The 18,678-nt window shown below is 41.9% G+C and overlaps 1 protein-coding gene across 2 annotated transcripts in view; it reads right to left on the bottom strand.

Annotated features, from left to right (window-relative positions):
- Nucleotides 1-9,308: 9,308 nt before the first annotated feature.
- The window catches only part of CNOT6L (CCR4-NOT transcription complex subunit 6 like), a 64,697-nt gene continuing 55,327 nt past the window's right edge, over nt 9,309-18,678 (bottom strand). For both annotated transcript variants that reach the window (XM_065597479.1, XM_065597480.1), the window contains exon 12: nt 9,309-17,516. In XM_065597479.1, the coding sequence (XP_065453551.1) occupies nt 17,304-17,516 (213 nt within the window). In that variant the 3' untranslated portion in view covers nt 9,309-17,303. The remainder of the gene's footprint in view (nt 17,517-18,678) is intronic.

The following is an 18,678-nucleotide window of genomic DNA, read 5'->3' on the forward strand; positions in this document are numbered from 1 at the left end:
CAGTGCTGTTCAATCTATTCATGAATGATCTGGAAAAAGGGGTAAACAGTGAGCTGGCAAAGTTTGCAGATGAAACAAAATTACTGTCAGCTTTGGTCTTAACTAAGTTACAAGGCTCACGAAACTGGCTGACTGGGAAACAAAATGGCAGATGAAAATCAATGTTGATAAATGCGAAGTGATGCATATTGGAAAACATAATCCCAACTACACACAGAAAAGGATGGGGTCTAAATTAGCTGTTATCACCCAAACATCTTGGAGTCATCATGGATAGTTCTCTGAAAATATCTGCTCAGTGTACAGCAGCAGTCAAAAACTCTAACAATGTTAGGAACCATTAGGAAAGGGGAAAATAATAAGACAGTAAATAGCAGAATGGCACCATACAATAATCCATGGTACACCCACACCTTGAATACTGCATGCAGTTCTGGTCGCCCCATCTGAAAAAAGATATATTAGAAATAGAAAAGGAACAGAGAAGGGCAACCAAAATGATAAACATATGGAACAACTTCTGCATGAGGAAAGATTAAACAGACTGGGACTGTTTAGCTTGGAAAAGAGTTGATGGGTGGGTGGGGGGAGAGATATGATAGAGATCTATAAAATCATGAATGATGTGGAGAAAGTGAAAAAGGAAGTGTTATTTACCCTTTCACAGAACACAAGAACCAGGGATCACCCAATGAAATTAGTAGGCAGCAGGTTTAAAACAAACATAAGGAAGTACGTCACACAATACACAGTGAACCTGTGGAACTCATTGACAGGGGATGTTGTGAAGGCCTGAAGTATAGCTGGGTTCAAAGTTCATGGAGGATAGGCCCATCAATGGCCAAGATGATCAGGGCCACAACTCCATGCTCTGGGTGTCCCAATGCCTCTGACTGCCAGATGCCAGGACTGGACAACAGGGGATGTATCACTTGATAATGGCCCTGTTCTGTTTATTCCCTTTGAAGTATCTGGCATCGGCCACTGTCAGAAGACAGGGAACTGGTCTAGTTGGACCATTGGTCTGACACAATAGGGCCATTCTTATGTTCTCATGTAGAATTATCCATGTCACCATTGGCCCAAACGCCACGAGCTAGCAGGGCTTCTACCTCAAGTCAGATAGATGGAGCCTGAGTGAGGTGGGGCTCTGCCTTGCAGGTACCTCTATACTTGCTCACTGAGGAGGCTGCAGGAAGATAGGCGTGTGTGGGTGGGGTGGAGAGCCCACCACACACCTTTATTTCCCATCTCTCTCTACGATAGATCTGCCTCCTGAACTCCACCAACCAGCCATGTGCTGGAGCAAGCCTGGCTTTCACCCTGTCCCAAGTGTGCCTGCCATTAATTTCATACAGTCTGCCCCAGTTCTAATACTGTGGAACACATTCAAAGGACAGACTGATCATTTTTCACCAAACCCTACATCATCTTATCCTTCAGTCCAGGCTCCTCTAACGAACCCCCTCCCATGCCACACTGTCTCTGGGCATTGGTCAACCCTATTGTACCCTGAAGCATCCTCACTGTTTTTCCCCAGCCTTTGCAAACCAAATCATTCCACGACGATGAGTTGACCCAGACTCAACCCCACCTGTGCAGTTAGCATTGCTCGCTGTGTAATTTCCTCCATGGTTCTCCAGTTTCCTGTGTTGAATACAGAATAGACTCCAAGCAGAGAGCAGCGCTGTGCCTGGCTCCTTATTGCACATGGGCCCACTCAATCCCAAAGGCAGTGGCAGGAGCACCAGCGTGCCGATTTCTCACAGCCTACCTGGCTTAGTCACAACGGCCCAGGTTTTGTGGTGCAGACTCTGTGTGCCGTGCCACCAGCGCAAAGTAGCCCTCACGCCAGCATAGGGGGATCCTGTTGTGGCACAGCAGTGCCCAATGTCACCCTCGTCCTCCTTGCAGCAGGCGCAGGGTACTGGCCTGGGGAAAAAGGGAGGGATCCCCTATGGGCATATCAACCCCTTGGGACTATTGCCACAAGTTAAAACAGCCTTGAATTTGCTTTAGCTTGTGTGGAGGAGCATCCTGGATCAGGGAAGTGCAACAAGGGAGTGTTTAAGGTCACCTTTGCTCATCCTCTCCTGGCTCCTTAGCTGCAGCCGAGCATTTGGGTCAGTGACTTTATTGTGAAAAACAAACCAGACACTTATAAGGCTTAGATGGAAAGTAGAAGCAGCTATAAACGTTTTATACATCTCTCCCTCTAGCATGCTGACTGGCGGGGTTCTAGCTCATTTGTGTGACCAGAGGAAAGAGGAGTTGACAAAGCCGATCTTGGTTCTGGGATGACTTTTCACTCACCTGTCAATTTCCTATTTTAAAGCACAGCTGCAGCGACCTTAACAGGTGGATCGCTCTATCCTGTGGCAGCCCTGGAACAACGGCAGCGTGACATTGAGGGGAAGCCACTCTGTAGAAAACTCCAAAAGAAACATTAAGTCCAAAGGCAGGTAGGCACAGAGTCAGATTCCCTACCCAAATGTAAGTAAGGAGCAGGAGCTAACACGGGGAGGGGAAGGGAAAGAGGTTGGACAAAGAAAAGGATAAGATGATGTTGTGATCAGATGGGAAGTCAGGACACACACGGAGGTGTTTAAAATCATGACTGATTACCTATTGGTTTGCAGGGTGGTTCTCTGCTGGAGGTTATGCCCTGTACCTTGTTCTTTATCATTCACAACTGACACTTCCACTCAGTCCTGCCTCGGGGGGCTAAGGGGACAATTGCCCAGGGGCCCAGGTGATTTAAAAGGGGCCAGGAGCCCTGGGCCCTTTTAAAGCACCGGGGTGGGCCGCAGGGCTCCTAGGCGTGCGCGTGGGCCGTGGGGGATATTGGCGGCGGCGGCGAAGGCAGCCGGGCGGGCACGTGAAAGCCCTGGCTGTGCCGGAAGAGTGTGTCCAACGGTGCAGCCAGCAGCAGCTCACTGGGTACCAGCCAGTGCAGGCGCAGCACCGCCCCGATGTCAGGCGTGTGTGCACCAGCCGCCGCACGTGGTCCAGCCCCGCGCCCTGCACAAATCAAACCTCAGCCATCCCTTTTTAGGCGGCCCATTGACCGTTCTGCCCTGGGGCCTGGAATTGCTGTCGGCGGGCCTGCTTCCATTGTCCCAGAACTATTTTCACAAAGGATGTATTTTAAAATAAACCGGGATTATGGTGCACCATGAACTGTGAACTCTTCCATCTTTAGAGCTAAGCACACCAGCTGTCTCACATAACTTCCATAGTCAGTCTATTAACCTTGCTGCAGGCTAGCTCTGGAATTCCTTTAACCCTCAATAGCATCCTTCGCAGAGCTAGCTGTCAGATGTAACCCGTGAGGATCAGTCATTCCCCTCTCTGATATGCTGGGTATTTAGCCTACTGCAGGAAGCACCTGTTATCTGTGTGCACTTTCTGGATGTTTCTCCCTTCTGTCCAAAATATGCTAACCAATTCTAAGTACTATTATAAGCATCAACTAAAGAGCACTTTATAACTCATTTAACTCATGTAACACTTTATAACTCCCAAGCCTGACGCAAAAGACGATACAAGGAAATTCAATTTATTTCTAGCCTTACCAATCTAAATTTAGTCTAGTTTTATGTTCTCATTCTTCACACAGAATTTGTGGCCCCTGGTATGTTGAAACAATAAATCCTCACACCCATCAGATGCAGGTACAGCAAGTATTATTCCCCCTTTTACAGCGGGGAGCCGCTAATATTCCCCAGAATTTTTCTTATTAGATTTACCAAGTTTGTTCTAAGACTTGAGTTGTGCTCTAATGAAGATGCAACCAACGAACGATCAATAGGGCCAGGATTTCACTCATACCTATGGGGGTATTGGAGCACATGAAATGAAAACAAAGCCCATGTACAAGAACATTTGCTTTGCCTTTATCTAGGTGACACTACACATTGGGATCCCAGGAGCAACTGAACAAAGAGGGAAGGCAGCACTAGCTTGAGGACTAACAAAGCTCCCTCCAGTGTGGTCTGCATTGGGACAATCGGACAGAGCACCCTTCATACTGCTGTTTCATTTGCTGTGGTTTAAAATTCCAAACAAGAGGCCGTGAGAGATTGAATGAGCCCCAAAAGGCCCGTCCCATTTCAATCCTACTGATAAACAATCATGAGAAATGCAGGTCTGTTGAGAGAGTTCTTTCGAGAACAACTTTCTACAGGGCTTTTCTAAAGCATATCAAAAAGTGTTAGACGTAGCTTCCTCAGCAAAGCTTTATCTGGATACATATGGGGGGAAGAACAGAGAGAAATATCTGCTGACCAAATACCACCATGCCCACATTCACTTAATATAAAGGCATGGGGCTCACTGGTTCTACAATCTCTCTAGGAGGTAGTGTGGCACCTGAGTTCCTAACTCACTTAGGTTAAATTTTTCAAAAAAAAAAAAAAAAAAAAAAGGCTAAGATCCATTTTTAGAAGTGATTTAGAAAGCTTTCACATAAGTCACGGATACATTTTCCTATACACAATGGACTCTTAATCCTAGAAATGTATCATGGGTAAAGTTTTCCAGACATGACTTATTACCAAAAGTCTCTCTGAAAGTCGTCTTCCTCTTTCTCTTCCTCCTCCTCCTGACCTGGGTCAGAATCTGAAAACTGACCCTCCTCAAAGAGGAGTATTGGGATTTATCCTGCTGGTGGGAAACACTTTGCACCTCTCACGATGAAGGGGATCGGGGGGCTCTTTTCCTTCACCCCCAGGGTTCTGCTCTTTGTCAACCAGGGCCTTGCTCTTCTCTTTTCATCCATTTCAAAGTATGATGATAGGTAGGAAGGGGGCAGGTCCAGAGCCTGTTTGTATTTTTTTGCTGAGGCAACTAGAGAGGTGTCTGAACATCTGGTACATCAGCTCATGGGAGCAAGCTTCTCCTCCGCAGACTCAGACCAGCAGGGCTCACCACACCAGTGCTCTAAAAATAGCTGTGTAGAAAGCCCAGACACTTCAGAGCCCCAGCTCCAGCCTGAGCTGCAACTTCAAAGCGCTGCCTACACAGCTATTTTCAGAGCGCTAGCGTGAGCCCTGCTAGCCCGAGTCTGTCAGGCCGGGCTGGGAGACTTGCTGCTGCCGGCTCTGTACACATATCTTGAGAAAGGCCTTTTTCCTAAGCAGCCCTTGATCCTCCTCAGGTGGAGAGAGGGAAATTTCAGACAGAGTCCACCGGAGAAGAGAAGGCCCTCGTGATTACCGCTTACAAGCGGCTTTCTAGCCCTGAGAAAGAAGGAGCTCATACTGGAGCTTTGCAATGGACTGAGTCCAGAAGGGAGCTTCTCAGAGACGCATGATTTGTTCGAGGGGGATTTTGGATGTGGTCTGGACATAGGCTGACCCCACCTGGGGGCACCAGCCTCCAACTCTGGAGGTTTAAAAAGGAGTTCTTGGCCCGCTTGCTGCGCTGGGAGACAGCTGGGCTGACATGGCTGGTAGGGAGTAGCCCTGAGCCAGCACTAGGAAGTGCTGTGGAATAGAGGGCAGGGTTAGGCCAGGGGCCCCTTACCAAGCTGTCCTTGGTCTGTAGCTCCCTGACACCACAATACCTGTCCTACAGGAGCTGGGCAGCTACTCCATGGTCAATAACGGTGGCTGAGGCATGGACTCCGGTGGCTGGGTAGGAAACTTCTCTGGGCCGGTGATGTGGTCCTTCAACATACACTCTCCCTGCACTGGGGTAGGAAGGGGAGGGAGCCATCATCTGTGCCAGGCCTGAGAGATTTTGCTGCTGAGGTGCGGCCAGTGTTTCCTGGGAGCTTTCCCACTTTGGTGAGGAAGGTTGCAGGAAACCCAGGCCCAGTCTGAGCACTTGAGAAGGCCCTGGGTCTCTGCAGCATAGGCGCAGAATACGATCTCCGTGCAGGCACTCAATCAGTAGGGCAGGTGTGGGAAACACGGTGTCTGGCTTTCCCTCTTGTTGTAGCTTTCACCACCACGCTGTAATCTGTGTGGGTGAGTAGGGAACATGGAGAGTCCGACTGACCACGGGAAATAGGGAATTCCTTCTGCCAACAGCGGCAGACCCCGGGAATTTGGAGACTTGAAGCCAATTGAAGTTAGCTTTTTAAAACAAAACAAACTCTGCTCTGAAGCAGGGAGGAGCTGGGCTGCAACCTACAGCAGAGGAGGCAGATGAAAAAATTCACAGGTTTCTCAGAGGTGGAGCCACTTCTCCACTGATTGACAAGTCTGCTCTGCCTCCACGGCTGCATAGAGCAGAGACCTGATGTTGCAGATCTGTGGCCCTCACTACCAATAAAAATACCTCAGTTAACAAATGCCTTTGGAAATGAGATTTGAGCGGAAATCGCAGTTCCATTTGGTCACGAGAGAGGAATTCCCCCACCCTTTGATACACAGAATGAAGCCACAAAGCTGATTGTGCAGCCCTGAAACCAATACAAATATTTCAATATTTTTGAGTGTGTTTCATAACGAGGGGAACCATATTACTGAGACCTATAATTACCAAGGCTTTTGCCAATACATGCTTGCTTTTGTTTTACTTCCCCCATCAAAGGAACATTCCTCCCAATCTCCAAGAGAAGTTTTCACCATAGCTTTGTCTAATAGGGGTAATCATGATGTATTCCATCTGTTGACACCACATCAAAGGGGACTTCCTAATTAATCCTTTCTTGCTCTCCATCCCTTAAGGCCAGCAAAACTTTCCTTCCCTAGGGAGAGTGCAGGATTTGCTGTATTCAGTCCCGGAAAAATGCCAAAGAGGAATACGAGGCAGAACAATCTGACTACTCCAAGTGTAGTAGTAGGATTTTATGTTTGTATTTTATATAATCTAGAATAAAAGGATAAAGAATAATAATGTAGCATGTATTAGTGTATGATTTGATCATATCCTGCCAGCCACCCTTTCTGAAAGCAGAAAGGAATGGCCTAATGGGCATTTGTAAAGATGCATCAGCCAGAATCTGTGTCTGGGCTGATTTCAAGGCAGTAACAAACCTTTTAGGGTCATCACTTTGTTGTAGGTTTAGCACTTTAAAATAAGCAAAAGAATGCCATGATTGTTTTTCTTTTGCATTGCAACTTGATGTTCCTGTTCAAATTGTTCTGTGTAAATCAATTCTGTTTTGTGTGTGAATGATGGATGTGTTAAGAAATAAGTGTGAAGGCCATCATCGAACCAGATGTTCTAGGGAGGAACCGAAGACAGACGCAAGGGCGCCAGAAGATTACAACACGCCCCTATTGAAATGTCAGAAGAGGGCAGATTTGACGACTCTAAAAAATGAGACAGGCACCTATCAATGGGGATAAGATAGCTGTGATCAAAACCAGCCTGGGGTAACTCTCTGAGAGACTTGATGAAAGAACAAGATAAAGGATGAGAAGGACAATTTAAAAAAACAAGCACTCGTCAAATAACAATTGATTACAGCATGACGGTGCAAAACTCATTGGTCCCAGTGAAGGAAAATCAGTATATTAACAGGGTGCCTTGCCATGAAACTTTGGGTTCGTCCTGCCAAGACTTCCCCAGAGCATCGTATTGCAACCGACAGAACCCGGCTCCTACCTACCCGTGATCAACCTAGCTGGCCACTAGATTGATCCAGACTCTAGCCTGGTAACTATAACATCGACTGGCAGGACAGTGTGTGTGGGTCTGATTGAGTGCAGATGCTAATTGTTGTATTTCCAATAAATGCGGCGTATTGTCTGTCCCCTAAAAAAGATCCTGTGTGCTTCTTATAAGCATAACACAAGGTCTGATACCACATGAGCCATCCAGTTGAGAAACAAATGCTTGATATCACTGGAAAGTTGGGACTCTGGTCCCAGCAGGTTGTGAGACGTCAGACCTTAAAAAAAAAAGTCACCATGTTAAAAGTTGCATTGACATTGGACTTTAAATAGTACCGTTTGCTCTCCTGGGACTCCTTAGCCACCACATTAATAGCTAATCTCTCGAAAAAGGCAGGATATCACAAGGTGACTGCTGGGTCAAAAATGAAGCAGGAAAAGCCCAGCAGCAATCAGAAGAATGCATTTATAAAAAGTCTGCTATCTAGTTACAGGCCAAGGCCAGAAAGTTCAAGCACTGGACTGGGACTCCAGGCTCCCTGTGACATCTGGGAAAAGTCACTTATTCCCTGCGCTTCCATTCATCCAGTAGTTTAAATGAGGACCATACTGCCCTCCACAGCTTGCAGTCTAAGCAGAAGAAACAGTCCATCTCCATGTGCAGGTGCCACAATGCATGTACCGCTGATCTCAGTACGGGCCCCGAGGGTATACTGTAATACAAATAGTCAAAACCCTTGTGCTGGTGGGTGCTACTGCTTCTAGACCCTGTAAACTTCCACAAGCACTGAACCTGTATCAGTGAGATTAAAAAACGTTGCCACTGCTCGCACAATGGCATCACTGTTGACGACAATAAGCCACCCTTCCTTCTAGCACTGTGAACGGGCGCTACAGAACAGTAACAAGAGATACTTCCGACTCCTAGCTTCTGATGTACACATGCTGGACAGAAGCAGTGTAGTGAATTGGTACTCTTCACAGTGGAAAGGGGAGGGACACACTTCACCTTTTAGCACTAAGAAACAGGATTTCTTGACCGAAGGAAGATAAACTGAAGACTTGCACTTGGTTGTGAGCCGCTGTAGCCTAGCAAGTGTCGTGGCGCACTTTAAAAAATGGCACCTTTGCAGATCTACTGCACATGTGCATCACGGTGATATCTGCTTGTGTCACTCTGTAACACTTGTGTGTGTTAGTTCAGTATTTTACCCTGTCAGCACCACACAGTCAAACCAGCTACAAAGGGACTGAGCCGGATGCTCATCCTCTGTGTTTCAATAGAAATATCTAGTAAATCCCAATTCCAGGGCTAATCATTCACTCGCACACATACTCAAGAACTTGCAGAACCTTTAATGGTTAACCTTTACACATGCAAGAACTGGATGTGGCTTTTGTATTAAAACCTGATTATTAGATACTAGACAGTCACATCATTACACCTCTTATCTCTCAAAGCATAGAACAGTCCAAAACCCACAGAATTAAATGGAGAAACTCTCACGGACTTCAACAGGTTTTGGATCGGACTCCGTTATCCAGGCAGTCTCTCCTCCCCACCCACAGCGTGTCCAGAAGCAGCCACTTAATTGTAAACACCGAGATGTACAATTTGATGCAGAGCAGAAAGTAGCAACAGTAAGGGCCATGTGCCAACATCCAGCTCCTCGCCCTCCCAACTACTTTTGTGATATATACAACAATGCTCAAGGGTAGAAACAAAAACAGGACAGAAAATGCAGTTGCAAAATGGCCGTTTATTGCCTACAGAGGGAAATAAAAGTACACAGGTGCAAAGAAACAAACAAACAAGCAGATATTTAGCCCTATACACATCATGTGTGATCAGTACCCAATTTCTGTAATAGAAGGAAAAAAAAAGCGTATTTTGTCATCTGATTTGACAACAATAGTTCAAGGTTTTCAGCACCTCCCTTCTGAGCTGCCATAAGATTAAAAAGGCAAGACTGCTTAGTACAGTTACTGTCTTCATTTTGTATTCATTTTTTTTGTAAAAGTAAAACCTCTATCTCTTGCACATACATGTTGTACAGTATATATTGCACAAAATACCTCAACTGAGCTGTGTAATTAAGAGTTCCCACCTCATTGGATGGTAAACTAATAAACAAAACAAAGAGCTGGTGATTTCTGTCTGACAGTCTCACGATAAAAAGTAGAATTATGAATGACATGGAATTCAATGGACTGGTTCAGTGAAGTCAGTTGAAGCATGGCACTTTGTTTCTTTTAAAGAAAAACTTTTTTTTAAATAAAAAAATCATTTGCATTTTTAAAAATTACTTAAATATGGAGAGAACCAACTGATTGTTTTGGAGGAAGGTCAATAGTTTTGCAATTATTTTGTGCGAAAAGTTGAATAAGCTTTTTGGCTCAGGTCTAAAAATCAACTGCTTTGCTTTTCAACCATTAGATGAAGATATGTATACACCCCCATGTAGTTTCAATGAGACACCTGAACTGTGTATGAAACAATGTTTGCAAAATTTAAAGATTAGAGGAGAATATTTTTCTTATGAAAATGTAATTGGCAGGATTCACAGTAAAGCAAATCCCCCTACAGATTCCCTCAGTTGGCACTTATTTAAGATTATATGGTTAAGCAGGTTATATTTGAGGCCAGAGGCCCATTTAACCTATGACTCGGTGTATTACCAGAAAGGAGAAAAACCAGAATCCAGTGGTGCATTTATGAAAACTTTTCCAAAATCCAAGAATTTGTTGCATTAGGACAACTGTACAGAATCTCAAAAGTGCACCCCCTCCTCCCCCCCCCCCCGCACTCCTAGAAGCTGGTGTTTAAGAAATGTGCATTCAATGCAGACTGTGAGCCTGAGCTGGTTCCCATTGCAGTCAAGGCAAAACTCAAATAAGACCTCATCAGGAGCAGGATTGGCACTTAATTCATGTTTCCTATGTGCAATAATGTAGCTGTTCAAACGCAGAGCTGAGTCAGGATTCGGGAAAAGTTTGCTTAGTTCGAATTTTCATCAAATGGGAAAACTGTATTTTAACAGATTTGTACAGAAAAATGACAGCGCAGTTTCAGATTACCCAGACAGAGTTCATGTACCTAGGGGCATTATACTCCCATTGTCTAATTTTCAAAACAAAAAACAAAAACAAAACAAACAATAAAACCAAAGCCTGCGCTTATATCACCACTGATCCAGTCAAACTTATGAGTTGAGTGAATTACAGGCAAATTTTGATAACATGGTGCACACAACACTTTAATTGCTTGGAAAAACCATACTACACAATAATTAAAAATGGAAAACAAAGCCAAAATAAGATTAACAATGTCACTTGTAAAGAGAGCCACCATGATTCTTTGCTTTAAAACAAAAAGAAATATGGAGACAAAGAAGAACTTAGTAAATGTCTTACTCTTGGAAACAGTTTAACAAAAGGATGAGGCCAAGTAATATCAGAATCGCTCCACCTCTCATTACTAAAACAGTGAAGGACTTTGCAAGCTAAACACACTGTACTATGCTGAAAAGAGTCATATCACTTGGCATGTTTTGCCATCAAAATTGTTCAAATACATTGTATTAAAATACAATTGTATTTCCCCAACTTCACACTTATTTTAGAATCTACATCAAGAACAGCTGTCCCTGAAGTATTTTATCTTCCAGCCAAACCAATCCAGCCAAGCTTACTTTGTATATCATGTTTTAAGATTAGCTAAGATGTTAGTCACTTTTCTAATCACTTTCAAAGACAACGTCCTCAACTTTTATCATTTTTTCTCCCAGTGATTTTGAATGTAAATAAAGTCTGGTAAATATCAGTACAAAATGTCCTCACTACTACACAGGATGAAGATGCACCAGTTTAGAGTTCAGCATTTTAATATCCCCACCAATCAGTTATAACAGTGGTTGGGGTACATATGTAAAACTCATTGTAAAGTGTTTATAAACTTATGAAAGTCATTTCTATGCTGACACTTGGCATAAAGACTCCAGAAACGTTTTGGGTTTTTTAAAGCTGTTAATATAGAAAACTTTTTACTGATTTTTTTTTTTACTGTATTCTTGCAAAATATTTACAGATCTAACATGGAATGACTTTCACATTATGAATTTAGCAGACCCAGACCGTAACAGTGCACTTTCCACTGTTGCCAGTGTTCAGCTAACTTATTCAGCTATTTTTAATAATCCCTTTAACGTCCCCTCTCTCCGGTACCAACAAATTGAGTCATCTGTACAAGTAGTGGCGATTAACGCTTCCCTATGTTGCTCTGCCAAGACGTCTCAATGATGTTCTGGACAGACCACCTCTACAGGAAAGAGGAAATAATCCAATTGTTGCATGTATTCAGCCATTAATATTTCAGACGATCAATCCAGATGTTAAATTTTTAGCAAGGGTGGTGGTTTTATAACCTGGACAATTGCTGTGAAATCCTTCCCCTACTGAAGTCAATGTCAAAACTCCCATTGACCAGCATGTCTCCCTTGGTGTCACTTCTCCTCCTAGCAGGCAACTCAATTTATGAATATTGTGTAAAAGCAATCACAGCTGAAATGGTAATCCAGGTAAACAGCTCGCTATCCCATTACCAGTCTCGCAAACTATGCTGTCTGGCTCCATGTTTTTAAAAGGATTGATTTTAGCTTAATGGCTTCCTACTGCAGACTGATCAAACAGATCAAGTACTTGATGGACCACTCAGGTTCCTAAATGTATACTTACACAAATACTGTATAGTCTATTGAGTCATTCACACACTTCTAGGAGAGTTTTCTAGTGTATTAAAAACTTCAGAGGATCAAATCACAAAAATAATAGAGAGAGCACTGAAACTCAAAAGAGTAAGGCAATTTAAACTTCAACACAAGCAGGACACATCACTTTCCTCACTTAGTCATGCTTAGACATCTCCTAACAGTGAGAATGCTCCAAGTACATATGTGTCAACCTGTCATCTCCCAATATAGAAGATGAAGTGTCATTCCAGAATGTAATCTTAAAATGTAACATTCCCTTGTTTTTGTGAAGTTAGATTTTTGTAAATAAAGAATATCTACATGGCAGTACAGAATAACTGATACTAGATTAACCATGTAAATCTGTACAATACTCAAGCCATTAAAAAAACATTTATTTGAAGATTAATGACTATTACAACTTCCTTTTTAAATTTATATGAATTCGAGGCTATATCAAACTAATCCTTTGTGATATTTAAATAGCAATCTAATCAATATTGTTTGATAATTAGTATTTAAAAAACCCCTTCCACTACTAAATCTTGTATGCCAAGTATCTTGCCAAACCAAGTTTTGATGCCAAAAGCCAAGAATTATAACAGAAATGTAGTCACTTCAGTTGCTGGGTTTAAATCTGATCTTTGATATTAACTGCCCACACCTTCCTCGTCTCAGTTTAATAGATTATGGAAAGAGTATTACTAATGCACTAGTGATTTAAGAAATCTTTGAACGGATGTAAATGCCCAAAGTTACCCAGCATATTTCCCTCATACATTACGTGCGACCAAAACAGAGTAACCTTGAATTTAAACCAACTTTTATAGCTTGTCTCCTCTCTATACTCCATACCTGTGATCCCCTCACCAAACTTAGTCCCCGTGGAATCAAGTGATATGAGCCTTTAAGATTTAGGTCAAAGACTTCAGAACGAGGTGCTGAAAGTTAAGCTCCTAAAATCATGTTCAGACACCAAAATGTAACTGGCCTGAATTTTCAGAAAGTGTGAAGTAAATGGGAGCTGCAGTTGCTTAGCACCTTGGAAAAACAGGCCACTGTAATTCCGGCATCTGGCCATGACCCTGCAGAGAGGAGCCTCACTCAAAACGACCCAGGATGGGAGATTTTCCAGACTTTCTCAGCATTGGCCTGACTCCGTCCCCATTGAAGTCAATGGTGAAATCCTGGGAACAGAGTTAGGCCAACCCGGGGGTAGGTGCTTTTGAAGATTTTAAGGGACTGAAGATTTTGGCTACGGTTTATAAACATAGAATAACAAGGAGTAGTCGGAACCAACAAGAAAAAGGGTTTTATATTTCTGCCGACTAGAAATAAGAGTGGCTTCAAACACATAGTACGCTTATTGGTAAAATGAAGTATTTTCTTGATGAATGCTAGAAACAGAAAGAAAGAAAAAAAGCTTTGAACAAGGCAAATGGGAAGAAAAGCTGGTCTCAGAACCCATTGTGCCATACCTGACTTCAACGTGTGGTACACAAAATGTTCACACTCCTTACATCAAAATAATGAAACAAAAATATTCAGCTACATTGTACAAAATTTTTTTATATACACACAAAACCTCATATCTAACAGATTTACCATATCGAATTTTAAAAAGTTGCCTGTAGAACGGTGTTCGATTTTTTTCTCTGCTTCCTTTAGGCAGTGCTGTTGCTTAAAAGTTGACACCAGGCACAATATTTTTAAAACAAAACCAACTAAGCAAGGAGCAGTATGTGAATTTGAACTTTTTTTCCTGTGACCAGTCCTGAGGCTGCTGCAGTGTTCCCAATGTTTAAAGCTATGAGACAAGCATCAGTGATGGAGAGAATAATTGTGTGTATTGTTGTACATTTATCTATTGTGAAATTAGTGATATCACTTGCCCAGATTCCTCTTCCCTGCCTGCTCCCCCTCCCAAAACAAACACACACACACATACCCCTCTACCGTATAGAGTACTGAGTTTTCAGTTTTCGCAATCAGAAGAATCACAACTGCGGAAAAGCTAGACTTCGAACGTGTAGGTTTTCTACTTAAAGCCATGAGTTTCCACTCTAGACACATATGGTAATGTATATCGACATTTGGATAATGCGCATGCATGTTTTTTATCTAAAGGTGTCATTCATCTTAAGTTTATTATTGACAGAGTTCCAGATTTTCTGTATTTTAAACAAAAACACTAAGGACAGCAGCATTTCTGATCACCGGAAATGGAAGCTCAATACAGATACTGCCCCTTCTGTTAAAAAAAGGCAACACAGCGGGAGAGTGGGGGGGGGAAGGAGAGAACCACACACATGAAATTAGGATGAACATCCTCAGGTATGTGGGCCAACTAACACAAACAATACCCATTTCAACATAAAAGTTTTTGTGCAATGTCAATTACATTTTTTTTTTTTAAGTAACAGGATAATGGACATTCTGAAGAATGCATTTTGAAGCAGAGAAAACCCAATTAAACACCTTCCTGCAACAGAGTGCCTCAAATTAATTATGAATCAGAAGAAAATAAAACTTAAGCTGTTTCTGTTGCCCAATTTTTTTATTTTCCCCCAACACTACAAAAGATTGTGTTTTTTTTTTTAAATTTATTTATAAACAGGCTCCTCTGCAGTTCATATACAATCATAGGTGAACTTTAAATTCCATTTTATACAAACATCTCAAAAATATTGGGAGTGAAGTATGGTAGGAAATATTGCTCACATTGCTAGTTAACATGCGTGTATGAAAGGAGGAAAATGGTTTGTTAGTGCATATCTCCAGAGCAGAGAACCCACCCCTCCAAAAGAAAAACAAACAAAAAAAGAATACAGTAGCTGATTACAAAAAGGTAATGTCCACAAAATTAAGTTTTTCATGCTATTCTACTTTCCAGTACTATATGCTACTTATTTTTTCAATTTATATGCATGCCTAGGCCTTGAACACTTGAGGTATATAAAAAGAGATACCTGCACCTAGAGGAAAATCTTTAAAAGGGTTTTTGTTTTTTGTTTATTGGTTGGTTGGGTTTTCTTGTGCTGCACAACATTTTTTATTTATATTAAATTTCACTCAACTACAATAACTTCCAATTTTATATTGGATGACGGGTGATGCCTCCATTCCAAGGCACTTTGGAAAGGGAGTTGTGGTTTCATTGAACCAACTGCTGCATCCCATCCCACCCCCAAACAAATACAGGGAACATTTTCTACTAGAGCCTGATTTTCTATGAAAACAATGAGGAAGGAAATGTATAATTAAAGAATGGTGGAACAGGCAAAAGTATTAGTTTTGCAAGGCAGAAGATTGCTCCTTAGTATTTAAAACTAATTTAACAATTTAAAGGTGACCCTTTTTAAATCTATGAATGAGACATAAATATAGGCTATTTATCTGTTTAAAAATTTCATTCACATAAATGGAAAAATTCTTTTTTATTAAAAATATCACATTTTGAGACTAGAAACAGTAAAGTGCATGAAAAGTTTAAAATATAAATTCAAGAAAATCTTATAGCAGCAAAAAAGCAGAATAAAGAAAAACTTAAAAACACAGACACAACCTTTTCCTATTACGGTGCCATATATATATTTTTTTAAACATTAAGCAGCCAACCAATTTCTTTCAGAAAATTGCATTATGTTTACTGCCTCTTGAGGCACAACGTTTTGAACTGGCCCCTTAGAGCGTAAAAAGGAAGATTTCCAACACAGCTAAAGAGCGTTAACAGTTGGGAATGAACCAGCAGCTTTTTAATTCAACCTGGACTGAAAACAAAAACAAAGTATTAAAAGCATACGATGGCTATTTGGCAACTAGGGTCAGGAAAAAATAATCCAAGGAATGATTATGGCTACCACTCCCCCCCCCCCCCACACACACACACAAAAAAGCACCTAGACAGCTATTTAACCTTCACTTTGGAGATAGAAGTAAGATCATTTCCAGTGGGTTTTTTTTCCTGTACCTTAGCTTAACCAGTACCTCCAATCCAAAGTTGATCATTTTTGCAACTGAACATTAGAAACGGGAACCTATAGATTGAGTTGGAACGTATTTGCTCTTCCAGAACTCACCAATAAGAAAACTTGCAGCTGATATTTTGAGTGCAATTTCTTAATTTTATGCTTCTAAATCCTGTTCCCAACCTTCATTGCAGAAGTTTCCCATCATGGTTTGTCAAAGTAGGGAGATTTCCCTGTTAGACCTCTCAAAACAGACCATCCGTTCGAATTCCTGAATTTCTTAACCAAAAAAAGAGCTCCAAGAAAGTTACCACCATGTCTGCCAACCAAGAGTTCTCTGTGGCATTAAATGCTCAGGTCCAAATCCTCTGATGGCATAATTCCATTGTAGTCAATGGAGTTGCACCAGGAGATGATTTAGCCCTTCAATATGTGTATGCAACCATTTTTGGTTTTCCAGTATTAGCTAGATGTGGGGGGAGGGTTATACTGTTAATAATTTACAGTTACATATTAAGTGCTTTGCTAATGTGCAAAATTAATTTTGGATGCAGAACCCAGATCTCCATTTTGAGTTCAGTAAAATAGTATTTCTAATTATTCTCCCTTACAACTGAAACAGATTGAAGTGTTGTATTTATCAGTTTATTTTTCTTTTAAAAAAAGGAGGGTTTGTTGTGCTGTGATTTGGAAGAAAGCATTAATTTTGAATAGATTACGATGCAAGTTGTGAATCTGATTTGCCCATTTTATAAACACAGCTTCCTAATGAAACAATAAGCTTACCAGTTTAAAAATTAAATTAAAATCCTGGAAAGGGAATAATACTTTGGTTCCAGCCCTAGTGCCAAATGATACCAACATGCACCAAAATGTGCAAAATCTCATATCAAAACACACAATGAAAGGAGCTTGAAGAAGCAGCTTAAGGTTGGCCATACTTCACTCCTACATACTTTGATTTACAACTGTACAGGTCCATAACAACAGGTCCCAGCCCTCAAAGGGGCAGGGCTCCACTACCTCCTGTTAGGTAAGTGTACACCGTTGACAAGAGGCAGGAGCGGAGGATGGAGTTCGAGCTGTGTTAACAGTGAGAAGTGGTCTGAAGGGATGTGAGGGTGTGGACACCCAGTGATGTTGTTCTCAACCAGCCACTGAGGATCTAAAGGCCCCAGGACACCAAGCACGTTCATATGAGTGTTGGAATAGAAAATGTAGTCAATCACACCCTAAAAGGAGAGAGAAACATTCTGTTAAAACGAGGACAAGTCACAAGTTATAGTTTAACATTTTCCTAAAATGTATTTGGCACAGCTGTACACACTTGCTAGCTCCCACTCCTTGATGTTAAAAGCATGTTTTTACAATTCATGTGGCTGTCTTTACTTTTTTATTTTAACTGTGCATTACCAGTCAATGAACGTATTTTACATTTAATTTACTTTAAAATATATTATCTGTGCATAATTTTAGTATTTAAATAGTTCCTCACTGGACGTGAACGGACACATTTCCCTTTTTGTGGTTGCTACTGTTTGGCTGGAGACAGTTTTCTGAAGGCTGCATTAACAGGGTGGAAGCACACTTGGCTACATTTTGATGACTAACTTTGCAAAGTTATTGATAAGATGAAGTAACTCAATTTGAAGTTTTTTACATGAGCTTAGAATTTCCAGACTATTGCAAAATGGAGCAAACACTGACTAGACATCCTGAAGAAGTTTTTCCTGTCCTTAATAAGGCAGTTTTTTGGGGAAAGCCCTTTGCCATTCATAGCGGACATAGTCAAACCATCAGCTAATACAACCGCCTTAATCCCTGCACCCATGAGGCTGGGTAGAGGAACTATTCCATCTTCCTCATCACAAAGACATGGAGTTTAAGTTATTGTCAAAATCTTAGGTCTGGTCTACACTGTGGAGGGTGAGGAGGGGGGAAAGATCTAAGTTACGCAACTTCAGCTATGTTATTCAGGTAGCTGAAGTCGACGTACTTAGATCTGCTCACCACAGTGTCTTCACTGCGATAAGTCAACGGCTGACGCTCTCCCGTTGACTCCGCCTGTGCCTCTCGCCCTGGTGGGGGTACCAGAGTTGATGGGAAAGCGCTAGTCTTGACGTGATAAATTGATCCCTGCTGGATCGATCGCTACCCGTCGATCCAGCGGGTAATGTAGACAAGCCCTTAGATGCCAACTATGCACGTTCAGAAGCAATTTTTTCAATCCTCTAAAAATGTACTCTCCTCCATCCTCGTTGTACTGTTTCTTAATCGAGTTACCTGAACATCTCACAAAATAAGTCAATTCAAGTAGTAATAGCTGAGCCTCCAAATAATAGTGACCATAATATAATTAAATTCAACAATCTAAGGGGAAGGATGGTACCAAAA

The sequence above is a fragment of the Chrysemys picta genome, chromosome 5 (assembly GCF_011386835.1).
Source record: "Chrysemys picta bellii isolate R12L10 chromosome 5, ASM1138683v2, whole genome shotgun sequence".
In the NCBI taxonomy this organism is placed as follows: Eukaryota; Metazoa; Chordata; order Testudines; family Emydidae; genus Chrysemys; species Chrysemys picta.